Genomic DNA, 24123 nt, shown 5'->3' with positions numbered 1-24123 from the left:
TATTGCGCCATGTTCATTTTATTCACGTTGCAGTTGCGGTACTAATTTATCCAATTCTACCCTTTATTAATATTTACTTTGCGTTTGAGACGCGCAGCAGATAGGTCGCGTATGCAGAGTCTAGTATGACTGATACACCTGAACCCCTCGCCAGTCTACTGCTGTTGGCCACCCCCAGTGTGGTGTTCCGCTAGAGTGGTGGAGAGGCGTGGGACGTAGTCCACCATCTCCAAGAAGCGTCCTGCTTCTCCAGACATCCCATCGCCGCAGCCGAAGACTAGAGGGTTTCTACTACATCTCAACAGCGAGATTGTTCCCGCAGATTTGGGCCTGTATGATGATCAGCCGATCATCATACCTGATGTACACATCAAAGAATGACCGATGTCGGCAACAGTGATGTCAGCGCAGATCAGCATGCAGCCTGATGTACCAACGCTGATATTCGATGATCTTCCTGAGGGTCCCATCGCTACCAACACTCAACGCAGACGTCGCACACCCAGGGCAGCATCGACCTCTGAGGGGAAATCAACGAAGTCTACTAGGACTTTCTCAACCGAGATTGTTCCAGCCGATGACCTGGACCTCTACGATGATCAGCCGATCATCATCCCCGACGTACGCCACAAGAAGCGACCGGTGACAGCTACAATGACATCAGCAGAGATCACCATGCAGCCTGATGCCTCTACACTGATGTCGGACGATTTTCCTGTGGACCCCTCCATTAACACCGCAGATAAGGCACCGACGACCTCGTCGCAGACCATCCCTGAGGACCTCATGCGGCAAATTATGACCATGATGGAGGACCGCTACAGACTGCAGTAGCAGGGACCGAGCCTTCGCGAAGGCTCCAACGTAGACAGCACCCCAGAGGCACCCCCCGTCAACGTAGCAGCCAGGACGATGTCACCTTCGCGAAGGAAGTCACGGACCACCTTGATGAAGGACCTAGATGTACAGCCTTCGCGAAGGACTTCGCGAAGGCGGGATAGATCATCGCCTTCTTCGGTTTCATCCCTAGATGTGGATTCGGACCATCAGACATCACGGAAGCCTTCGCGAAGGTCATATTGTCGATTCCCCCGGACCGGACGCAGAGGAAGCTTCGCGAAGGCATTCGTGAAGGACACCTGAATCCAGATCATCATCATCTAGAAGGACATCGAGGGACTACACAAGAGCTTCGCGAAGCTATCAACGTTCTCCTCACAAGTCTCGAGAAGATCAACCCATAGACAAGTTGATCATCGATATCAAGAATAAGAACTACAATCGAATTGGTTCAGTTGAATCCATGACCCAGAGGCGTATGTTCTCTGGCCTAAATAGATCTAGAACGATCAATAAGACACTTATCACCAGACTTTGTAACACGACTTCTGAAGATAAGATGATCCACTCGGCCCTACTTATGCACAACCAGCAAGTCCCAGGCCGCCTCCGAGAAGGAGCTAGAGCCTCACCAGCTACAAGGGACATCAAGGAGGAGAGAAGCCTTTCACGACCCCACATCCTGTTTAACACAGAGGCCGTTCGCGAAGCAAGCTCATATATATATATATATATACTAATCGGGCTTTGACTCGATACCTTCGCGAAGGTCGCGAAGGCTAAGTGGCTGCAAGTCTACTTCACCCAGAAAATCTAGAAGGGATACTTCGAGAGCTTCGCGAAGTCTCCGGCATTCACCGAGGAAGTTTCCTCCAAGGTCTCCATATACTAGCCACTCGTCATATATAGCTACTCGTCAGTCCATTCAACACATCGCATAAGTTGTCTATCAACTGTATGCCAGATGCCGTCTATAAGCCTACGCGAAGACAATTGCACAGGCTATTTACAACACAGAACGTCGCTGTATTATTTAGTCAACGACGTTTCATAGATCTTCACAGAAATCAACTATTCCGTATAAATTGCTAGAATATGCAATCCCGGACGACGATACGATTATCTACATGCGTGACCATTACGCATATCTGCAGACAATTCAATATCGAAATTGAACAGCAGTCTTGTTACAGCGAGTATAACTCATAAATCGTCAACGCTTTCTTGAGAAGAAATATGTACAACAAGTTCAGCTTTAATTCTACAATTATGACGATACATTCATGTATACAGTCTACAAGCTGACAACTTGCAAGTTTATTGTACCTTTATATAAGGAAGTCGGAATTATATTCAAAACTGAAGTTACTTTCCACGACAGCCAGGAAAAATAACCTACCCAGCATTAATATTACAGAGCGAGGTATTTTTGGCGCGAAGGTTCGCTGGCGTTTACCACTAACCCTCGAAACACGTGGTCACTCGGGTAACTTCGGGAAGCTCACGGTGAAGACCGGCGCTTATGCTAATATCAGGGACGGCAAGATTTTCATACAAGGTTTTTTCCTACTACACGGTGACATCACACAGCGAATTATTATACAGAATCAAAATGCCTTCTTCTGATTGGACGCGATGGACAGCCCCACGTGAGGTCGATCTTAGTTCACAGTGCAAGACTTACGTCACAAGTGACAACTATATATCAGTGAACGAGCAAGCCTCCTTACAGTCCAGTTAACCTGAACCTTCATGATTAGGCTGCTTTCTTCAGGTTAGAGACCTCCCCTGTCAAGTTAAGGCGAGGCACGGCAGTCAGGCGCATTTTTCATAAAGTTCACGAGGACGGACACACCTGGTTGTGAACCTACATCGTCAAAAGGACTTGCCGCGAGCGAATTACCTAAGGACGGACGGGATACAAGTGGATCTAAATCCACAGCGTCTCAGACTACAGCTGAATTTCATCATCAAGCTACTAACACAACTAGATGGTTAGTAACCTACTTAAGCTTTCTGATTGGAGAATTAAAACGGAAGTTTCACACTCCAACTTGGGGATCTGAATATAGTGCTCCAACACCTCACAAGTGAGGTTTATGAACACGCCTGGATGACATACTTGGGCTCCATGATATGGCATGATTCTATCACGATGGCCAGCAAGAGCACTGTAAATTTATCTCCACCGAACCAAACAGGAAGGGAAAATGCAACAGATTATTTCCTCTATCATCAACTTAGGCAGAATGAAGTCTCACGTACTATATCTCCGTTTGGATCAGAACTGTCATACTATGTGCATACAAGACGGATGGACCCAATCCGACCCTCCATGAGCTTTTAATACTCATGATATTAGAGCTGTTAACTTCTACAATTGATCTACACTAATGTTATTTGGAATAATGGAGGGTTTATTTCTGGAGATCCGATATGGTGGTTGCCAACCATTATCTGAGAGATATCACCACTGAGGGCGTCCCAGGTATCCACCAATTCGAATCCCATGGTCCCTCGCACAACAATTGACAGTTCCTCGGAGAAGATAAGTCAATCTTACAGTTTTCTACTTATCTTATAACAGTACTAAATAGCTACATGCTATATATATAATTTGCTTAAGTTCCTTTTATCATCACAGTACTATGATTATTACATCATACAATATATAAGTTAACAACTCTACAGAGTTTGTTATTATATATTTACCTTAAGTTAATCATATCTTAAGAGTAGTACTATGGTAACATGATAAATGCATTAGCTAACAAACTTTACAGAGTTTTTGGCTATTATATAATGTAGCTTAAGTTAATTATACCTTAAGCATAGTACTATACTCATATTATAAAATATATATTAAGCTAACAAACTCTACGGGTTTTGCTATTATATAGGTAGCTTAAGCTTATTCATATCTTAAGCTTAGTACTATGTTTATACCATATAAGTATATTAGCTAACAAACTCTAAAGAGTTTTGCTATTGGGTTTAAGTGTCATCATATTCTAAGCAATATGGCTATTTTATAACATGTATTAGCTAACAAACTCTACAGAGTTTTTGCTATTATATATGTAACTTAAGCTTATTCATATCTTAAGCTTATAGTACTATGTTTTATATGATATAGGTATATTAGCTATCAAAACTCTAAAAGAGGTTTTTGCTATTATATATTTGGCTTAAGTTTTCATCATATTTTAAGCTTTATGGTTACATTATAACATGTATTAGCTAACAAACTCTACGGAGTTTTGCTATTATATATGTAGCTTAAGTTTTCCTTCATAAGCTCAATACTAGGTTTATATCATATAAGTATTTTAGCTAACAAACTCTAAAAGGTTTTGTTTTGCTATTATTATACAATTAGCTTAAGTTTCATCATATCTTAAGCAGTATGTTTACATTATAAAATGTATTAGCTAACAAAACTCTAACGGAGTTTGGCTATTATATATATATAGCTTAAGTTTAATCATATCTTTAAGCTCAGTACTATGTTTATAACATAAAAGTATATTAGTTAATAAACTCTAAGGAGTTTTTTTTGCTTTATACATTTAGCTTAAGTCTAATCTTATCTTAAGCTTAGTACTAGGGTTACATTTCATTATAAATCTATTAGCTAATAAACTCTACAGAGTTTTTGGCTATTGTACATGTAGCTTAAGATAATTATATCTTAAGCACAGTACTATACTCATATTGTAAAATATATTAGCTAACAAACTCACGAGTTTTGCTATTATATATGTAGCTTAAGTTAATTATATCTTAAGCACAGTACTATACTCATATTGTAAAAATATATTAACTAACAAACTCTACAGAGTTTTGCTATTATATATGTAGCTTAAGTTAATTATATCTTAAGCATAGTACTATACTCATATTGTAAAAATATATTAGCTAACAATCTCTACAGAGTTTTTGCTATTATATATGTAGCTTAAGTTAATTATATCTAAGCACAGTACTATACTCATATTGTAAAAATATATTAGCTAACAAACTCTACAGAGTTTTGCTATTATATATGTAGCTTAAAGCTTATTCATATCTTAAGCTCAGCATTATATCTATATCATATATAAGAGTTAACTAACAAACTCTAAAGAGTTTGCTATTTTAATTAGCTTAAGTTTAATCATATCTTAAGCTTTAGTACTATATTTATATCTTAAAGTATTTTAGCTAACAAACTCTAAGGAGTTTATGCTAGCATTTTAACAAGCTTAAGTCTATTAGTCTTAAGCATTGTATTAAGGTTATATATACTTTATCATAATAAGTACATTGTAATAACCTTTATATGGCAGCTGATAAGTTAGCAGCAGGAATTCATCAGTTCAGTGCCTTTATGAAGTTCCCATAGGGTTATTACAATCATCACAGTTCAAATCACTAATTATTAAAAATCCAAAGTATATATATTCCCACCTCCTTTCCATTCAGTTCTACAAGCAAAAGAGCATGAGTCAGGATAAGGAAAAAATATGTAATTTTAGAGTAAAATTGATATTTTATACTTATCCTGACTCATGAGGTCAGCTCCTCCCATCCTCCCCACATAACACTTTGGATTTCCCTGTAAATTCAAATGTTGGGCTCAAGTATATGAGGAGAGAGTGAGGCACATGGGTAGAGGTGGAAGCCCTCGTTCCCAGCTTGTGGAAAGGGGGAGGTAACTTCGTGGTGAGTGCTAATTAGTGATTTTACATTGAAGGGAACTTCCAATTAGGGAGATACAAGTGTTTCCACTATGTTTGCAAGAGGAAGGGAGACAAGCAAAGAGCATGAGTCAGGATAAGTATAAAATATCAATTTTACTCCTAAAAATTACATTATTAGGGGTGTATGCACTCCTTTAGCATCCTATTGATACAATAAAAGATTGATTATCCCTTACGTCTTGCCTGAAATCGATAATTGAAACTTTGAGGCGAACAGCTTTCAAACAGATAACACATGCCATATATGGAATGTAAACGATTGCTCCGTACATAGAAAACTGCCGCACATGTTTTTGTCAGTGTTTGCCTAACTGCCCTCAATCACAAGTTGTGTTATAATATATTCGTAAAGATCATTCAAGGGACATAACTCTATGGGGTTTGCTTGAAATAATGTTGGGCCGGTAGAGGAGCGAGAGTCGATTTGATGCAACATTGCATCAATTCCTTTGAACTTTTTAATTTGATATTGTAATCTAAATATGTAAATATTTTTGAATAAATTATATGGTAGCTTCCCTGAGGGCTGATAGTTAGTATAATTGAGAAAAATGCATTATGTATTTTTGGAGAAATATGGTGTGACATTGTGCCTTTAAGGAAATAGGAATAAAAATTCAGTTTATTCATGGGGTTTCGAAGGCTGATCTGTTTTTTGAGGTTGTTGCTATCTTTGTTATAAATATGTTTTGGAGAAGGCTTTACAGTTATTTATCAGCCACCATGATATAGCTGGGTTTGGTTTTTGGTTTTGTTGTTTTTTAACATCGCACTCAGCAATATTACAGCTATATGGTGGCAGTCTGTAAATAATCAAGTCTCGGCCAGACCATCCAGTGATCAACATCATGAGCATTGATCTACACGATTGGGATGCAATAACATGTGTCAACCAAGTCAGCAAGCCTGACCACCCGATCCCGTTGGTTGCCTCTTACGACAAGCACAGGTTGCTGAAGACCAATTCTAACCCGGGTCTTCATGGGTCGATATTGCTGGGATATTGCAGTCTGTCACGTAACACAGAACTTGTTTAAGACACTGGCAGTGATCTTGGTATGGGCAGAGACAAAGTTGACAAAGGAACCAAACTTCACCAAATTTTATTCCTGAGCTGCCAGTAACACCATGGTATGGGTTCAAATCCACGAAGGTTTTAAGCTTTTGTTTGTCAGCACTGTACTGGATTTCAACAATGTACAGTGTGGTTTCACATCAGGTTTTCCTGGAGATTCTAAGATTACACATAAAATTGTGTTGAACTGGAGTTGAGTATGTCAGTCTTTGCATGTAAATCAACCTATGTTTAGTTACATCCCTGAATATGTATATTTTTCCTTATCCTAACTCATGCTCTTTTGCTTGTCTTCTTCTTGCGAACACAGTGGAACACTTGTATCTCCCAATTGAAGCTCCCTTCAATGTAAAATCACTAATTAGTACTCACCAAGAGTTATCTCTATCCCACTCTTTTGCGCGGGAACGAGGGCGCCACTTCCCGCCACATGCCTCATTCTCGCCTTCTTCGCCCAGTGAGCAGGATGTGAGAGCGCCTGTGTCTCCCTACACATTATATCCTTTGTTTATTCTTAGTTATTTACCTCTCATAGACTTCTATAGAGGTGTAGCTAGTATCCTATAAACATAATGCATTGATATTTATTCGTGTTTCTACTGTTTTATTCGCGGGACTCCGTGTTTGTTCAGATAGATTGCGTTGATGAAAATCTGCACTATTTGTAAATAACGTTTTTCTGCTGCTGACCCGCATTTAATATGCCCTAGTTGTACTACACCATGCTCTACTGTTTCACGTTGCAATTATTGTATTAATTTATCCAATTCTGCCTTTGATAAATATTTATTCTGCGTCTTGAGACGCGCAGCAGATAGGTCACGTAAACGGATTTAGCCATGGCTAATACACCAGAGCCCTTACCCTGTCAACTGTTGTCGGACGACCCCCTCCCGTCTGGTGTTCCGCTAGAGTTACCCTCTGAAGCGACCTGCATCCCCGGACATCCCGTCGTCGCAGCCAAAGACTAGGAGGGCTTCCACGTTGTCACAACGCAGACTCCGCACCCCCAGGGCTACATCCACGTCGAAGGGGAAATCATCGAAGTCCAGCAGTACTTTCTCAGCCGAGATTGTTCCCGTTGCAGAGTTGGGCCTGTTTGATGATGAAGATCCGATCATCATTCCAGATGTACGGCGGAAGAAGCGGCCAGTGTCGGCAACTATAACATCAGCGCAGATTAGCACGCAGGCTGAGGCACCTACACTGATGTCAGAGAATCGTCCTGAGGGTCCCGTCGCTACCATCGTAGAGAAGGCAGCAACTACTTCAGCGCAGACCGTCCCAGACGACCTGATGAACCACATCATGAAGATGATGGAAGATCGCTACGGTCTTCGGAGGCCTTTAGAGCCACGGGCGACCCAGCCCACCCCCCATACCTCCGTGTAGGGCGACCCAGCCCGTTTGCATGTCTCCGCGTAGGGTGACCCAGCCCGCTAATGCGCCTCCACGAAGGGCGACCCAGCCCGTCTCTAAGCCTCCGCGAAGGGCGACCCAGCCCGCCTGCACGAAGGACCCCGATCCTAAGCAGTCACGGAAGGCTTCACGGAGGATGTCTGTATCACCTACGTCGGACCTTGATGAGAGAGGACGTTCGCGAAGCAAGATCCTCTCATCCCATGATTCTGACTCAGACTCTCAACCTTCACGAAGGTTAAGTGGCTCCAAGTCACCCTCATCTAGAAGATCATTAAGAGAGTCACCGAGAGCTTCGCGAAGCTACCAGCGTTCGCCAAGGAAGTCTCCGCGAAGGTCACCTTATAGACGCCACTCGTCAGTCTGTTCACTACGTTATTCTGCTCGCCGATCTCCATATCGATCGCCTCATCGATCACCTCGTCGATCCTCGTACAGATCATCAAGGACTCCACCTCAGTCACTATCGGAGGAGCATCAACACATTATCTGTGACCCGATGTCTGAAGATGAAGATGGTATCGTATTTTTCCGACGCAGAAATAAGATATTGGATGGTGAATAGTCCGGAACTTTCCTCCCCGTCTAAGAACGAGAACTCAGCCCACACATATCTTATGAAGGAAGACGATGCTGACACAATCACCTTACCCCCGATTGACCCGATAGCAGTGGTGCCAGCTAATCTGGATACAGCCTTTAGTAAAGCCACGAAATCACAGACACCTCATGTGCCGCATTTCAACGCTAACAAGTTTGCAGGTCACAACATGGACTCTTTTTACAAGGCACAAGATATCGATGATAACTATAAGATGATCAGCGATGCCAAGTCCAAGACTTACAGAATAGATGACCGCAAGCTAGCCCAGATGGAAACCATATCAAGGAGGATGTTTTTTGGTCTGAACAGATCAAGAACAGTTAACGAAACTCTCCTCAAGAAGTTCAGAGACTCTACATCTGAGGATGATAGAATGATTTACTCGGCCCTCCTCATGCAGAAGAAGGACCAGCAGTTCCTTACGGATCACTTAACAGCACTATCCGCAGCTACTACTATGGCTCGTCGTCAAGGTCTCCTCGCCACCTGTAATTGGGGTGATCACTTCACCGCACCACTCTACACAGCCCCGTGGTCTTCACCGTCCATCTTCGATGGTAACATAGACAAAGTCTCTAAAGAAGTCTCTAAAGACTCAAGAGAGGTACTCATGATAAAGTCTATGGATACGCTAGCAAGCGTCATCAGACAAACTTCGCAGAGGTACTCAGGCAAATCGAAGTTCTCCGGTCTACACAGAGCACGGAACAGGAAGATGGCTAGTGTAAGAGGAGTGAAAGAGTCTTTTCGCCGCCCATACGGCAATTACAGAGGAGCATCGGGAAGAGGCAGGTCATCCAGAGGCTCCCGCAATTATAAACGATGAAGGACAGGTTCGGAACGACTGGAGTCTTCTACCCCCAGCCGTTCCAGTACAACCATCACAAGTGGGTGGACGCCTTCAACTGCACTGAGAAAACTGGGGATTCCTAGAGGATCCATATGTCTCCAACATCCTACAGCACGGATATCAGATACAACTACAGGCCACGCCTCCGCTGTCAGTCATCTCTCCTAGGTTCGACTTCCAGGCTCTACAACTACCAAAGTTAAGAGAAGCGGTATCAACACTCCTAACCAAGCAGGCCATAGAAGTACTGGACCAAGTAAACATCGAACCAGGCTTCTACTCCCCAGTTTTCCTAGTGCCCAAGAAAAATTCCAAAGAAAAGTTTCGTCTCATCTACAATATGAGCACGTTCTACAGAGACTATCTACGCAAACCGCAAGCGTTTCGCATGATACACTTACCACAACTATGGCACTTAATTCGTCCCAGAGACTACATGGCCAGCATAGATCTGCAAGACGCATATCTACACATCCCAATACATCCCGACTCCAGGAAATACCTTCGGTTTACACTAGACGGGCTGCATTACCAATGGAAAGTACTACCTTTCGGAATCTCATCGGCCCCCTGGTTATTCACAAGGGTGACGAAACCTATCGTCTCTTACCTACATCGTCAAGGACTACGCAGTGCATTCTACCTCGACGACGGGATACAAGTGGATCCAGATCCACAGCATCTCAGACTACAGTTAAACTTCATCATCAAGCTACTTACACAGTTAGGATGGTTAGTAAATCTACTCAAGTCGGATCTAGAACCTACGCAAGATCTGCAATTTCTAGGCATTCGATTTCTCCACGTAGCAGAGAATCATATCGTCGTGCATCGGAGGACCGATGGATCAAGATCCAACAGATAATCCCTCAAGCCTTACTCTCTCCGCTACCACTACGACAATGGCAGAGCCTGTTGGGTCTACTCACGTCAGCTCAAGACATGACAGTCAGAGGCAGACTACAGTTACGTCCGTTACAGGTCCTCATCAACTCTCATCTCGACGACCCTCAACCATTCAGTCTACTGAATCACGTCAAACCTCACCTACTATGGTGGACCAAGAGATCGAATGTTTTGCGATGGAATCTGTTTAATAGAGCCGAATTGAAAACACATCTCTATGTAGACGCGTCGCTCCAAGGTTGGGGAGCACACCTCGCCAACAGGATGGCATCAGGGTTATGGAGCCAACAAGAGAGCAAACTACACATAAACTTGCTAGAAATGCAAGCAGTAGTAAACGCCATACATCATTGGAGCAACTTACTAAAGAAGGCCAAATTGATGATTCACACAGACAATTCAACAGTGGCATTTTATGTGAACAAACAAGGCTCAACCAGGTCCCCGAACCTATTGACTCTATGTTTTCAATTGTTCGATCTAATCGACAATCTCAACATACATGTCAGAGCATGTCACATTCCAGGAGCAAAGAATGTAATAGCAGACGGCTCTCTCGCCACACCTACCATCGCCGACAGAATGGATGCTCCATACAGAGATATTCGCACAAATTATCAAGAAAATAGGAGCTCCACTAATAGACCTATTTGCCACTTTCGCTTCAACAATCAGCTGACAACATTCAGTATCACCAGTTCCAGACCCACTAGCATGGGCAACGGACGCACTAAGCATATCGTGGAAAGGACTCAACGCTGCGACGCTGCGTTCCGCCACCAGCGTTAATCCCACAGGTGTTACAGAAAATCAAGCAAACTCGAGCCTCCAAATGATTTTGGTCGCGCCCTACTGGCCAGCGAGAACGTGGTTTCCAACTCTTATTCAAGAAATCGGACAACCAATACTACAACTTCCAAAGTGCTCGAATCTACTAATACATCCTCACACCAAACAAGCGCATGGAAAGCCAGAAGCATTCCAACTTCACATATGGACTGTATTAAGGCGTGTCTAAACAAGAGAGGTTATTCAGCCAGAGCGGCGAAAGCAGTCACGCTTGCATTACGCAACTCCACTCGCAACTTGTACGATGACAAGTGGCACAGTTTTGAAAATTATGCTGCAAAGAAGGGATTTACAGCTAGAAATGCTACACATCCACAAGTGGCTGATTACTTATGTTACCTATGTCAGACTAAACGTCTAAAAGGCTCAACATTAAAAACATATCTCGCAGCTTTAAGCTCTGTCATAACTATGAGAACGGGTGTCAAGCTGACGAAGACCCCAGAGTTACTCGCCTTACTACGTGCATTCCGATTGGAGGATCAGAAACAGAGGTTTCGCGCTCCAGCATGGGATCTAAATATAGTGCTCCAACACCTCACAAGTGAGGCATATGAACCACTGGAATCAACATCATTCGAATTTCTGACACAGAAAACTTTGTTCCTGTTATCCCTAGCAACAGCAGCCAGGATGTCAGAGATTCACGCACTAGATTACGAGAGAACACGCTTTGATGACAATCATAACATCGTGCATATGGGACTACTTTGGGATTTCATCGCCAAGAACCAGTTGCCAGGTCAAACAGATAGATTATTCCACGTCCCAGCTCTCTCATCAATTCTCGGACCTCATGATACACTGGATCTATCATTATGCCCAGTCAGAGCACTGAAAATATATTTACGACGATCCAACACAAGGCGACATAAACTCAAACGATTATTCATCCCTCTATCGACAGCTACACAAACTGAAGTCTCACGTACAACTATCTCGATATGGATCAGGACTGTCATACTACGTGCCTACAAGGCTGCAGGACTCGACCCTCTAAGAGCATCTAATCCACATGAAATTAGAGCGTTAGCTTCAACACTTGCTCTACATGGCAACTGCTCTTTGAATACCATCATGGAGGGCTGCTTCTGGAGATCCGATATGGTGTTTGCCAACCACTATCTGAGAGATATCACCACCGAGGACGTCTCAGGTATTCACCATTTTCCCATGGTCCCATGGTCCTCGGAGAAGATAAGACAGCAGTTGACAGTCCCTCGAGAAGATAAGTCAATCTTCATGGAGATTTTTACTGCTTATTTCACAACAGTACTATATAGCTAATAACTCCATGAAGTTTATGCTATTATATATTTTAGCTTAAGTTCAATCACAATCTTAAGCTCAGTACTATGTTTATTATATCATAATAATATCATTAGCTAACAACTCTATGAAGTTTATGCTATTATATTATCAAGCTTAAGTCTATCTTAGTCTTAAGCATAGTATTCATGTTGTAAATACTTTATTTATGTTTATCATAATATCTATATATTGTAGTAACCCATATATGGCAGCTGATAAGTTTAACAGCAGGAATTTATCAATTCAGTGCCTTTATGAAGTTCCCATAGGGGTTATTACAGTTATTACAGTTATCAAATCACTAATTATCTAAATCCAAAGTATTCTGTATTCTAACCTCCGTATCCGTAGGATTCTACAAGCAAAAGAGCATGAGTCAGGATAAGGAAAAATATGTAATTTTCTGAATAAAATTGATATTTTATACTTATCCTGACTCATGAGGTAAGCCCTCACATCCTCCCCACATAACACTTTGGATTTCCCTGAAAATTCAAGTGTTGGGCTCGCTATATAAGGAGAGAGTGAGGCATGTGGCGGGAAGTGGCGTCCTCGTTCCCACGCAAAGGAGTGGGATAGAGATAACTCTTGGTGAGTACTAATTAGTGATTTTACATTGAAGGGAGCTTCAATTGGGAGATACAAGTGTTCCACTGTGTTCGCAAGAAGAAGAAGACAAGCAAAAGAGCATGAGTCAGGATAAGTATAAAATATCAATTTTATTCAGAAAATTACATCTTTCTTAGTTTCACATGCTAATTGATGTTCAACATTTCTGTCATATATTTTCAGCTGTGACGATAAAAAATGGGGGTAATGTACTTGTCCCGTGCTACCCATCAGGCGTGACCTATGACCTGTTCGAGTGTCTGTCAGGTCACATGGACCAGTGTGGCCTCGCCCACGTGCCTCTCTACTTCCTGTCTCCAGTCTCCGACAGCACACTGGCATACTCCAACATATTCGCAGAGTGGTAAGTTTCTTTGAGTTCTACAAAATAGGTATGCCCCATTAGTCCACTCCATACAGATACATCCAATACCAGGCGGTGGGGTAGCCTAGTGGTTATAGCGTTCGCTCGTCATGCTGAAGACCCGGGTTCGAACACACTCACTCACTCACATCCAGTTCCACTGGCATTGACTCTGCCCTTTACAAAGGACACAAATGAATAGTTTTTTTCTTTAAGGTGTCAGTGATGGTAGTGAATGCCTTGTAATTTACCTGGGGTGGATTATAACTCTAAATAGGATTTGTTTACAGCCTATTGTCGCAAAAAGATAATGAATCCTTTGGAGGCTAAGTTCAGTTTTTCGCTGGTTATTTGCTGGACTAACAGACAACTAAGAAGTTGTTACCATATGGTTGCAACATGTTGGAATATTTTGAAATAATTTGTATAAATAGTCATGTCCTGATGTGACAAATTTAAGGCCAGCACTTCCTCCCCCAATTTGAGAGTTTCTAGCAACTTCACCATGAGATTTAAGTGAGTGGTCTAGGGGAGGTAATTCTGAGCAACCCTTTAGCAGAGAGGCACGTTTGGGTTTCTGCATTATATGATATGAAGAGAGTGGGAATTTGCAGTTTTTGTGTTTGATATTTTGGTTAAATAATAAACATTCTGATTTATGTAAATTTCTTTATGAAGATTCATATTAAGATTTTCATGTGTGTTTTCAGGTTGTCCCAATCCAAGCAGTCTAAAGTGTATTTGCCTGAGCCCCCCTTCCCACATGCAGAGGTAAATAGAGTCTCTGATAATTTATCTCAAACCCAAACAAAATATTTTACTAAATTAATAATAAAGATGAAAATGCTGTGCTTATTTCAATACATGCCTTTTTGTCTTCTTTCAGCTTGTCAGCCTGGGAAGACTGAAGAACTTTAAGAGTGTCCATGGTAAATTGGTATTAACTCTATCCCAAAATCCTCATGAATTTTGAATACTGAAATAGAGGAAATTTCATCATAGATACCTAATTCAACATTGGGTTACAGATTTAGGGGTCTAATCATTCAAATACAATATGATGATATATTTATAACTTGCTTTAGTCACGATATGGCTGAAATATTGCCGATGTGACTAAAAATCTTAACTCACTCACTCACTCACTCAAATACAATATGAGAAGATCTTAAGGGCTGCAGGACCCACTTCATTTGTGATCCCTGACGTAGAGGATATTTCATCATTACATACCTTATACAACATTGTGTTACAGATGGTCTTGGCACAGACTTCAAGACCCCATGTGTGATGTTTGCCGGCCACCCCTCCCTGAGGCTGGGGGATGCTGTCCACTTCATAGAACTGTGGGGCAAGTCTGCCAGCAACACCGTCATATTTACAGGTCAGGGCAACCATTAAGTTATTGTAGGGCCTCTTGTAGAATAGGGGCGGTGGGGTAGCCTAGTGGTTAAAGCGTCCGCTCGTCACGCTGAAGACCCGAGTTCGAATCCCCACATGGGTACAATGTGTGAAGCCCATTTCAGGTGTCCCCCGCCGTGATGTTGCTGGAATATGGCTAAAAGCTGCGTAAAACTAAACTCATTCAGTCAGTCAGTCTTGTAGAATAGGACATGGATATCCTGTGGCATATTCATTTTGTATCTACTTCTAATTTTAGACATGTCTAAATTCACGTTGATATCTGCTTCCAATTTCAGAGCCTGACTTCCCATATTTAGAAGCACTTGGACCATTCCAGCCCTTAGCGATGAGGGTAGGCAGATTGTTTTGTTTTGTATAGTAGTCAGTGTCAGTCTTACAATAATTTGTTTCGAGTGAGTTGGTGGGCCGACAACCTGGGAGTGTTCTTGTTGATGTAAGCAGCTTCTTGTTGCAGGTGTGTTACTGTCCGATAGATACCAGTCTCAGCTTTGCCCAGGCCAACAAACTCATCAAAGATCTGCGTCCGCTTCACCTTGTAGTTGCTGAAACTTACACCTCACCTCCGTTGCTCGCCCCGCAGAGGACAGACCTCACCATATCATGGGTATGACAGACCTCACCATATCATGGGTATGACATCTCAACTTGGTGACTTCACCATATCATGGGTATGGCAGACCTCACCATATCATGGGTATGACATCTCAACTTGGTGACTTCACCATATCATGGGTATGGCAGACCTCACCATATCATGGGTATGACAGCTCAACTTGGTGACTTCACCATATCATGGGTATGGCAGACCTCACCTTGGTATGACAGACCTAACCATGTCATGGGTATGACAGACCTCACCATATCATGGGTGTGACATCTCAACTTGGTGACTTCACCATATCATGGGTATGGCAGACCTCACCTTGGTATGACAGACCTCACCATGGTATTGGTATGACAGACCTCACCATGTCATGGGTATGACAGACCTCACCATAGCATGGGTATGACAGACCTCACCATATCATGAGTGTGACATCTCACCTTGGTGACTTCACCTTATCATGGGTATGGCAGACCTCACCGTGGTATGACAGACCTCACCATGTCATGGGTATGACAGACCTCACCATGTCATAGGCATGAAAGACGTTACCTTGGTATGACAGACCTCACCATGTCATGGGTATGACAGACCTCACCATATCATAGGCATAAAAGACGTTACCTTGGTATGACATACCTTACCATGTCATGAGTATGACAGACCTCACCATATCATAGGCATGAAAGACGTTACCTTGGTGTGACAGACCTCACTATATCATAGGTATAATAGACCTCACTTGGATATGACTGACTCATCAGAGTATGACAGTTGTTACCTGGATGTGACAGATCATACCTGTGAATCCTTTGAAAACCAGGCTTGAACTTGTAGCTTCAGATCTTGGTGTGACAGAACATGCCTTGGTATGACAGATGAGCCTTGGTTTGACACATCACACCTGGGTATACTCTATTTATCCTACTTGTATCCTGTATGAAACATACCATACACTACACAGAGGGTATTTCTGTGACAGATGCAACTCATGCTGAAGTACAATCCCAGGTGAGGTGAGCTGAAATGGGCTTTAACATCGTACTGAAGAATATTTCGCTCATAAAGACGTGCATGCGCGTGTATGTGTGGCTGCTTCTACTAGCTCAGACTGAAGCTGGTTTTAAAGTGCTAGCTCACTGAGATACCATGCCGCAGTTAAACATGATAACCCCACACATTATACTGACTCCGAGCCGACCAGTCCTTGTTGTACCCATTAATGCCGAGCACCAGGTAGGAACCAACAAGTACCGTATATATATTTTAACGTCTTTTGGTATGACACGGCTAGGAATCGAACCCGCGACCTTCCGGGCGGACGCTCTAACCACTGCACCACGGAATAGGCTGCTACTCATGCTTGCCTTAAGTGGAAACTTGAAGTTGCAGAGTGCAGTGGTTGCAGTTCATTGAACAACTGTGGCCTTGACCTTTCCCAGAGATGCCAACCATACGATTTTATCGTAATCATTATGAAAAATAAGACAAAATATGCAACTACGATAGTAAAAGTAAAAACATATGAATTATAAAAAAGAAATACTTTAAATTAATTTATCATATAGCATACGTACCATACACAATATATTTCAACCACATTTATTCAGTATCAAGCTATATGTGGATGCTTACTACTGATTTAGGTGAGTACAATGTTAATAACAAGTTCTTAGAATATTTATATATTTTTTATTTAATAGGAAAATTATTTGGAAACGTTAATACTAATTTTGGCAAGAAAATACTAATTTTGGCATCAGTTTTTGGCCAAAATACTCATTGGGCTAAATTAGGGTTGGCATCTCTGCTTTCCTCATATTAATACATATCAGCTACTATATTACACGGTGGACCCAAGTATTAACAGAATGTTGTGTAACTCAGTGACATGAATATGGCTCGAATATTGCTGACCTCAGCTTAATAAAACATTCACTCACCTTGAAGCCACCACAACTGCAGCTAACTAGCTATATCATGCTATGTGTAACCTGACAATAACAGTAAACATAAGCTGGGCAAGGATGTTCTTATGGCTACCTACTTGCAGGAACCAGCGCCCTTGACATACAAGCGAGGGGAGATCCTGTCTCTGCCTATCAAGAGGCAGTATGAGAATGTTCACCTCCACCCAGAGGTAGGTGCTGTCCACTTGTAGACCTGCTTTACTGTACACTTATTTTCATATTTTATTGTACACTTGTTTTTATGTTTTACTGTACTTTTATTTTCATGTTTTACTGTACACTTAATTTCATGTTTTACCAAACCAATGAAGGTCCGGGTTAGAATATTGATCTTCAGCAACCCATCCTTGTCGTAAGCGGCGACTAACGGGATCGGGTGGTCAGGCTAGCTGACTTGGTTGACACATGTCATCGGTTCCCAATTGCACAGATTGATGCTTATGCTGTTGATCACTCAATTATTTACAGACCGCCGCCATATAGCTGGAATATTGCTGAGTGCGGCGTAAAACTAAACTCACTCACTCACCACTCACTCACTCATGATTTACTGTACACTAGCAGACCTCCATTATTTAACACATGTGAACATGGTAAACCTGAATGTCTTCACATTTTTAACACCTGACATATGACACCTTTAAAGACCAGATATGAACTTCTAGTTTGATCCTGACTGGCAAATATGTCCCCAGCAACCTATGGTTGTTGTAGGAGGTGACTAAATGGATGGGGTGGTCAAGCTTTCTGACTTGGTTGGTGCAATCGTTTCCCAAAGCGTAGATGGATGCTTTTGATGTCAGTCAATTAATTGTCTGGTCAAAACTTTATTGTTTACAGCCTGCCATCATATAGCTGCAATATTGTGAGGTGTTCAACAACAAAACAAACAGATTGTTGACACCTTCAAACTGCACAATCCTTCACTTTATGAGTTGTCTCCCTTCTGTTTTAGTTGGCTGAAACTTTGGAACCAATGGAAGTTAAACCAGGCACTGCTATATCTATGGTAACAGGTTTCCTGGAGGTTAGGGACAACAACTACGTTTTGAAGGTTAGTGTCCATTCCACTGGAAACTTTAGACTAAGATGACTGTTTTTATTTACAATTAGAATAACAATTACAAATACAGCAGTGATACTGCAGTGCATTGAAGTTTGCTGTGCACAGCAGTCATGCTGTTGGGCCTGTGTAAAATGTTGTTGGACCCATGTAAAATGTTGTTGGACCCATGTACAATGTTCTTGGACCTGTGTAATATGCTGTTGGACCTGTGTAAAATGCTGTTGGACCTGTGTAAAATGCTTTTGGCCCTGTGTAATGCTGTTGAGCCTTTTGTAAAATGTTGTTGAGCCTGTGTAAAATGCTATTTGGCCTGTGTAAAATGCTGTTGGGCTAGTGTAAAATGTTGTTGGACCTGTGTAAAATGCTGGTGGACCTGTGTAAAATCCTGTTGAGCCTGTGTAAAATGCTGGTGGACCTGTGTTAAATGCTGGTGGACCTGTGTAAAATCCTGTTGAGCCTGTGTAAAATGCTGGTGGACCTGTGTTAAATGCTGTTGAGCCTTTGTAAAATGTTGTTGGAACTGTGTAAAATGCTGTTTGCATTGAAAAGTTGACCTAAAGAAAATAATTATCAGAATTTGATGCATGACAATAAGTTAAGTGTAAGGAATCGTTACTCAGGTCAACTGACTCTCCTTTCAGCCCATACAGAAGGATCCTGTCCCTGGTGACAAGCGTAAGCTGGATGGATCAAAGTCCAAGTCCTATTTGTTTGGATCCCCCAACATTCAGTCATTCGTAGATGATCTTGGCAAGGTAAACCCCCTCGACTGTTGGAATGTAAGAGGTTGCAAGCCTGTGGGATAGAGTCCCCAATAACCCATACTTGTTTTGAAAAATGGTGAAAGAGGATTGTGAAATGGCTGCTTGTATACAGTGTGTTGTGTCTGTTTACAGGCGGGTGTCTCCTGCATCAAGGTGGAGGAGACCGGCAGTGGAACCATCATTCATCTGGTGAGGCAGGAATCTCAATTTATCTGTGAACATTATCTGTCATTGGTTTCAGGAAGGAAAATAACTATCACTGGAGCCCAATCTACAAAGCGTTCACAGCACTACGATAATCATAAACATGTAATATATTACATGTATATACTTACGATAGTTTGTAATGCTATAAACGTCATCTGGCCCTGATTTCTCGAAACAAATTTAAGTCTGAGTTTTTACTCAAATTTGAGAAAACGCAGGAAAATGCATTTCCCAGAATAAACTGAAATCAATATTAAACTCAAACTTAGTAGACAATTTGAGTTTGGTGGATAGATTACTTAAGTTGTTTGGGCTTTTTTTATTTAAAAAATTCAGCTGTTTCAAATTGTCAAACTCAGTTTGAAATTTGAGTAAAAACTTAAGTTTGTTTCGAGAAATCGGGGCCTGGATTGGGCACCTGGTTTGCAAACTGTTGTCATAATAGTTGAAATTTAAGGTAAACAGATTTGTTGATGCCTGTTGGTATTCTCGGACAGAATGGTTACTGTGTGTGATCTGGTTGACTGTATGACATTGTACACCAGTTGTGTGTTAATACTTTCAACAACTGGATGTCTAGGTAGTTACCTACAGGCTTCCATCATACAACTCATCTTCCAGGATCAAGAGATTTCACTTCCCTGTATCAGGGGGCGGTGGGGTAGCCTAGTGGCTCGTCACGCCGAAGACCCGGGTTCGAATCCCCACATGGGTACAATGTGTGAAGCCCATTTCGGGTGTCCCCTGCCGTGATGTTGCGGGAATATTGCTAAAAGCGGCGTAAAACCAAACTCAGTCAGTCAGTCAGTCAGTCAGTCCCTGTATCAGAGTCTTGTTTCCACCACTGACGGATTTTGGCTCGATATCGTCTGTAAGTCTCACCCAGCTTACTTCTGGTACCAGGTTTCCGGTGACCGTATATTCAAGAACCAGTTCTGGTTCAACATTGCAAGACCACCAAATATGACTTAACCAGACTGGACCAAGTGTACAACCACGCTTGGCTGTCACAGCTGCTGGCAGTCATAATAGTTGGATAATTTGGGGATGATTAGATCGGACATTTGTTTTTCCTGCAAGAATTATGGGTTCCTTGCTGTCAGCTGACAACCATGAGACCATTCAAACAGGTATGAAATGTTGTTTGTCACCGGAAGTACTAAGGTCGTGTCAAGTGCCGTGACCTACTTATGGACCCTTTTCCTGATCAGCTCCATGTGGCTGCCTCCGTGGTGTAGTGGTTAGAGCGTCCGCCCGGAGAGCGGAAGGTCGCGGGTTCAATCCCTGACCGCGTCATACCAAAAGACGTTAAAATATGGTACTTGTTGGTCCCTGCCTGGCGCTCGGCATTAATGGGTACAACAAGGACTGGTCGGCTCGGAGTCAGTATAATGTGTCTGAGTGGGGTATTCATGCTTCACTGCGGCATGGTATCTCAGTGGGCTAGCACTATAAAACCAGCTTAAGTCTGGGCTAGTACAAGCAGCCGCACATACACATACACACGCATGCACGAGGTCATATGAGCGAAATATTCTCAAGCACGACGTAAAACCCAATTTCACCTCACCTCACCTCAGCTCCATGTGGAGCATCAGTTGTATCCTGTATGATGAAAACATGATAAACAGTCAGATTAATCTGCTCATTTCACATGGTTTCTCAAAGATGGTTGCTACTATAAAAAATGACCTCTTTGATAAGATAATGAAAAATAAACAGTCAGATTAATCTGCTAATTTCACATGGTTTCTCAAAGATGGTTGCTACTATAAAAAATGACCTCTTTGATAAGATAATGAAAAAATATGAGATTTCATCCCTGACTAACAAACGAAAGAACAGATAACTATACATGCAAGTTGCTAATAAAATAATAGAGGCTAACAGACTACACAGTATCAAGTAACAATGCGTATGAAACACTCAGCATTGGTTGTCTAAAAATAGAACAGAATCTATGTCATTGCCGTAATGTTCAGCTGTTGGAATTAGCATTCACTGAAATGTATAAAAATCACTCTAAAAGTGAACGACAAATTAGGTAAGATTTTCAGAAATATTATTGTCATCAATCAGTTGTTGGAATAATTCAACATATGATTGCTGTGGCCATAGCTGCTGCCAAATTTCAGGAACCAAGATGTTGTAAATGTTCTCAGATTAAACTAGCGATATGTGCAGGACTTGGTTTGAGAGGATGCCAGTTTTAGCTCAGGAAACTTGGTTTTAAAGGGCAAGGTTGAAGAGTGGGAGATGGATGTAGCTGCTTATCTGGTGATTTTATGTTAAAAGCAGCCACTCAAAGGAATATTGTATGGTACAGGTAATTGGATGTCATGTGGTGATGGAGATGTTGTTATTTTCCTCTTCCTCTCATTACTGCTTTCTTCCTCCAGCCCAACGATGACACCCTGATTCAGCTGGAGAGTGATTCCACTCACATTATCTGCGAGGGAGATGAATCCATCAGGGTCAGACTCAGAGACACCCTCCTGAAGTGTCTCCAGAGATTGTGAGGACTCCATGAAACATCATTTATGATGTCTCCGAGATAATAACAGTTACAATGTCTCAGAGATTTCAGAGAAGTCAATGAGATAATGGTTACAACATCTCCAGAGATTGTGAGACATCAACAGTTCCAATCGTCTCCAGTTATTATTACAACTCAATCAGACAACTGTGGCAATGTCTCCTGGGACTGTGAGACATCAATGGTTACAATGGCTCCTGGGACTGAGCGAACTCATCAGTTATCTCCTGGGTCAGAGACACAAACATCGGACTGGGTGTCTCCATGCATCTGACAATCATTTGATTGTTTGATAAGAATATGCTCTCAGAACAATATCTTTTTCTTGATACGGCTCAAGGTCATAAACCAAGAAATACATACCAGGGCCTAGACTTTTTAAGCTCTTAGGGCTACCATAGTCATAAGTGCCATACATTAACATTAACTTACGACTATCTTAGAGCTAAGAGAGCTTGAAAATCTAGGCCCAGAACTGTACATGTGTACATAATAAAGTGCTATGTATTATAGCTTTTTGTAAAGCTGTTGTCTTGTAATTTCTTCACTTCTGTTGTAAATACTGAAGATATGATACCCAAAATGAAAACTCAGCAAACGCCCACACACCATTTTGCAAATCATCTTTATTATCTGCTGGGTATTCTATTACAGCAGACCCATGAAGGTCCAGGTTAGAATATTGATCTTCAGTAACCCATACTTGTTGTAAGGGCGACTAACGGGATCGGGTGGTCAGGCTGCTGACTTGGTTGACACATGTCATCGGTTCCCAACTGCTCATGCTGTTGATCACTGGATTGTCTGGTCCAGACTCGATTATTTACAGACCGCCGCCATATAGCTAGAATATTGCTGAGTGCGGGGTAAAACTAAACTCACTCTCTACTGTCGATTGTTAATAGAAGGAGAGGTGTTCTAGCATTGCTTTTTCTTTGTTTTTTAATAGGCTATGGCTATTTACCTATCCCATTCCTTTTGAAATTAGATATTGTTTAAATCAGGCAGACAGGTGGAATTGGTTTATTTATGTGTCTCGTGACAGACGACAAATCATTTGCATACAAAGTGTCCTAGCATCCAGCTTGGTAGGCTTGAGACATACGGTATCTGAAAACGATAACAAGTCACCGGGTTCATTTGCATATTAAGATTCCATGCATCCCATTGGTCAGGTCCAGTTTCTCAGCATCACCTGAGTGATGCCAAAGTGGATATCCGTGTCGTGGACAAGTACATGTGCTACGGAAAGTTTACCAAGGCTGTTGTTTACTGTATATATACATAGCGATAGATAATACTCATTGTTCACACGCGTTCCAGCACGCCTATCATAAATATACTGAAAGAAACAAATAAAGGATCACAGTAAAATTCAAGTGTTCCGTTATTAATTTCCAGTTTTCATCACCAGCTTTGAATAGCGCTGTGGTGATGAAAACTGGAAAATAATAAAGGAACGCTTGAATTTTCCTGTGATCCTTTTTGTGTTTCTCTCAGGATATATCAGCCTATTCAGCAAGGAAAACGCCATGGAACTGACGCATTCCAGTTTTACAGAATTACACATTAAAAGAAGTTGTTGCCCTCTATATTACATGGCAGTGTGGCATTAATCAGTTTTCACTATTCTGACAAGATTTTGAGAAATAGATAAATTGTTGTACACCGAACATTTCGGAAAAAATATTTCCCCTTCGATTTTACCTAGATTAAAAAGAGGTTCATTTATTTTCTGAAGTAAATGTCTTTGGCACTTCCTGTCAGAGATTCGCTCGTCACGCCGAAGACCCGGGTGCGATTCCCCACATGGGTACAATGTGTGAAGCCCATATCTGGTGTCCCCCGCCGTGATGTTAGACCAGTTCTAACACGGATCTTCACTGATCCGAACAACTTCGTCTAACGGAATAATCTGTGGAAGGACAGTTTTTGCAAAAACAGTAAAATTAGCCAGGATGATTATTGACCAGTATAAGTCA

The 24123-nt window shown here is 41.8% G+C and overlaps 1 protein-coding gene and 1 long non-coding RNA gene across 4 annotated transcripts in view; one reads left to right on the top strand and one right to left on the bottom strand.

The window, feature by feature from the left end:
* Positions 1 to 22665, top strand: part of LOC124284976 (integrator complex subunit 9-like) — a 33647-nt gene extending 10982 nt beyond the window's left edge. The window contains 11 exon segments of the mRNA XM_046721105.1: positions 13389 to 13569; positions 14280 to 14340; positions 14456 to 14498; positions 14825 to 14953; positions 15270 to 15325; positions 15449 to 15598; positions 17652 to 17738; positions 18524 to 18622; positions 19276 to 19389; positions 19531 to 19587; positions 22005 to 22665. Coding sequence (XP_046577061.1) covers positions 13389 to 13569; positions 14280 to 14340; positions 14456 to 14498; positions 14825 to 14953; positions 15270 to 15325; positions 15449 to 15598; positions 17652 to 17738; positions 18524 to 18622; positions 19276 to 19389; positions 19531 to 19587; positions 22005 to 22124 — 1097 coding nt within the window. The 3' untranslated portion in view covers positions 22125 to 22665.
* LOC124284978 lies at positions 15494 to 16686 on the bottom strand. Of its 3 annotated transcripts, XR_006900683.1 has the most exons (5): positions 16310 to 16686; positions 16094 to 16191; positions 15932 to 15983; positions 15674 to 15847; positions 15494 to 15583 (listed from the first exon to the last, which is right to left on the bottom strand). It is a non-coding gene; the product is annotated as an uncharacterized LOC124284978 (long non-coding RNA). The 3 variants fall into 3 exon arrangements; XR_006900685.1 differs by lacking the exons at positions 15494 to 15583; positions 15674 to 15847 and having other exon boundaries at positions 15871 to 15983; positions 16120 to 16191; XR_006900684.1 differs by lacking the exons at positions 15494 to 15583; positions 15674 to 15847; positions 15932 to 15983 and adding an exon at positions 16034 to 16046 and having other exon boundaries at positions 16079 to 16191.
* Positions 22666 to 24123: the final 1458 nt, after the last annotated feature.

Source organism: Haliotis rubra, unplaced genomic scaffold (assembly GCF_003918875.1).
Source record: "Haliotis rubra isolate DU_JTF1 unplaced genomic scaffold, ASM391887v1 Scf35, whole genome shotgun sequence".
Taxonomy (NCBI): Eukaryota; Metazoa; Mollusca; class Gastropoda; order Lepetellida; family Haliotidae; genus Haliotis; species Haliotis rubra.
Note: the sequence above shows the minus strand (reverse complement) of the source record. Positions and strands in the feature narration are given on the sequence as shown.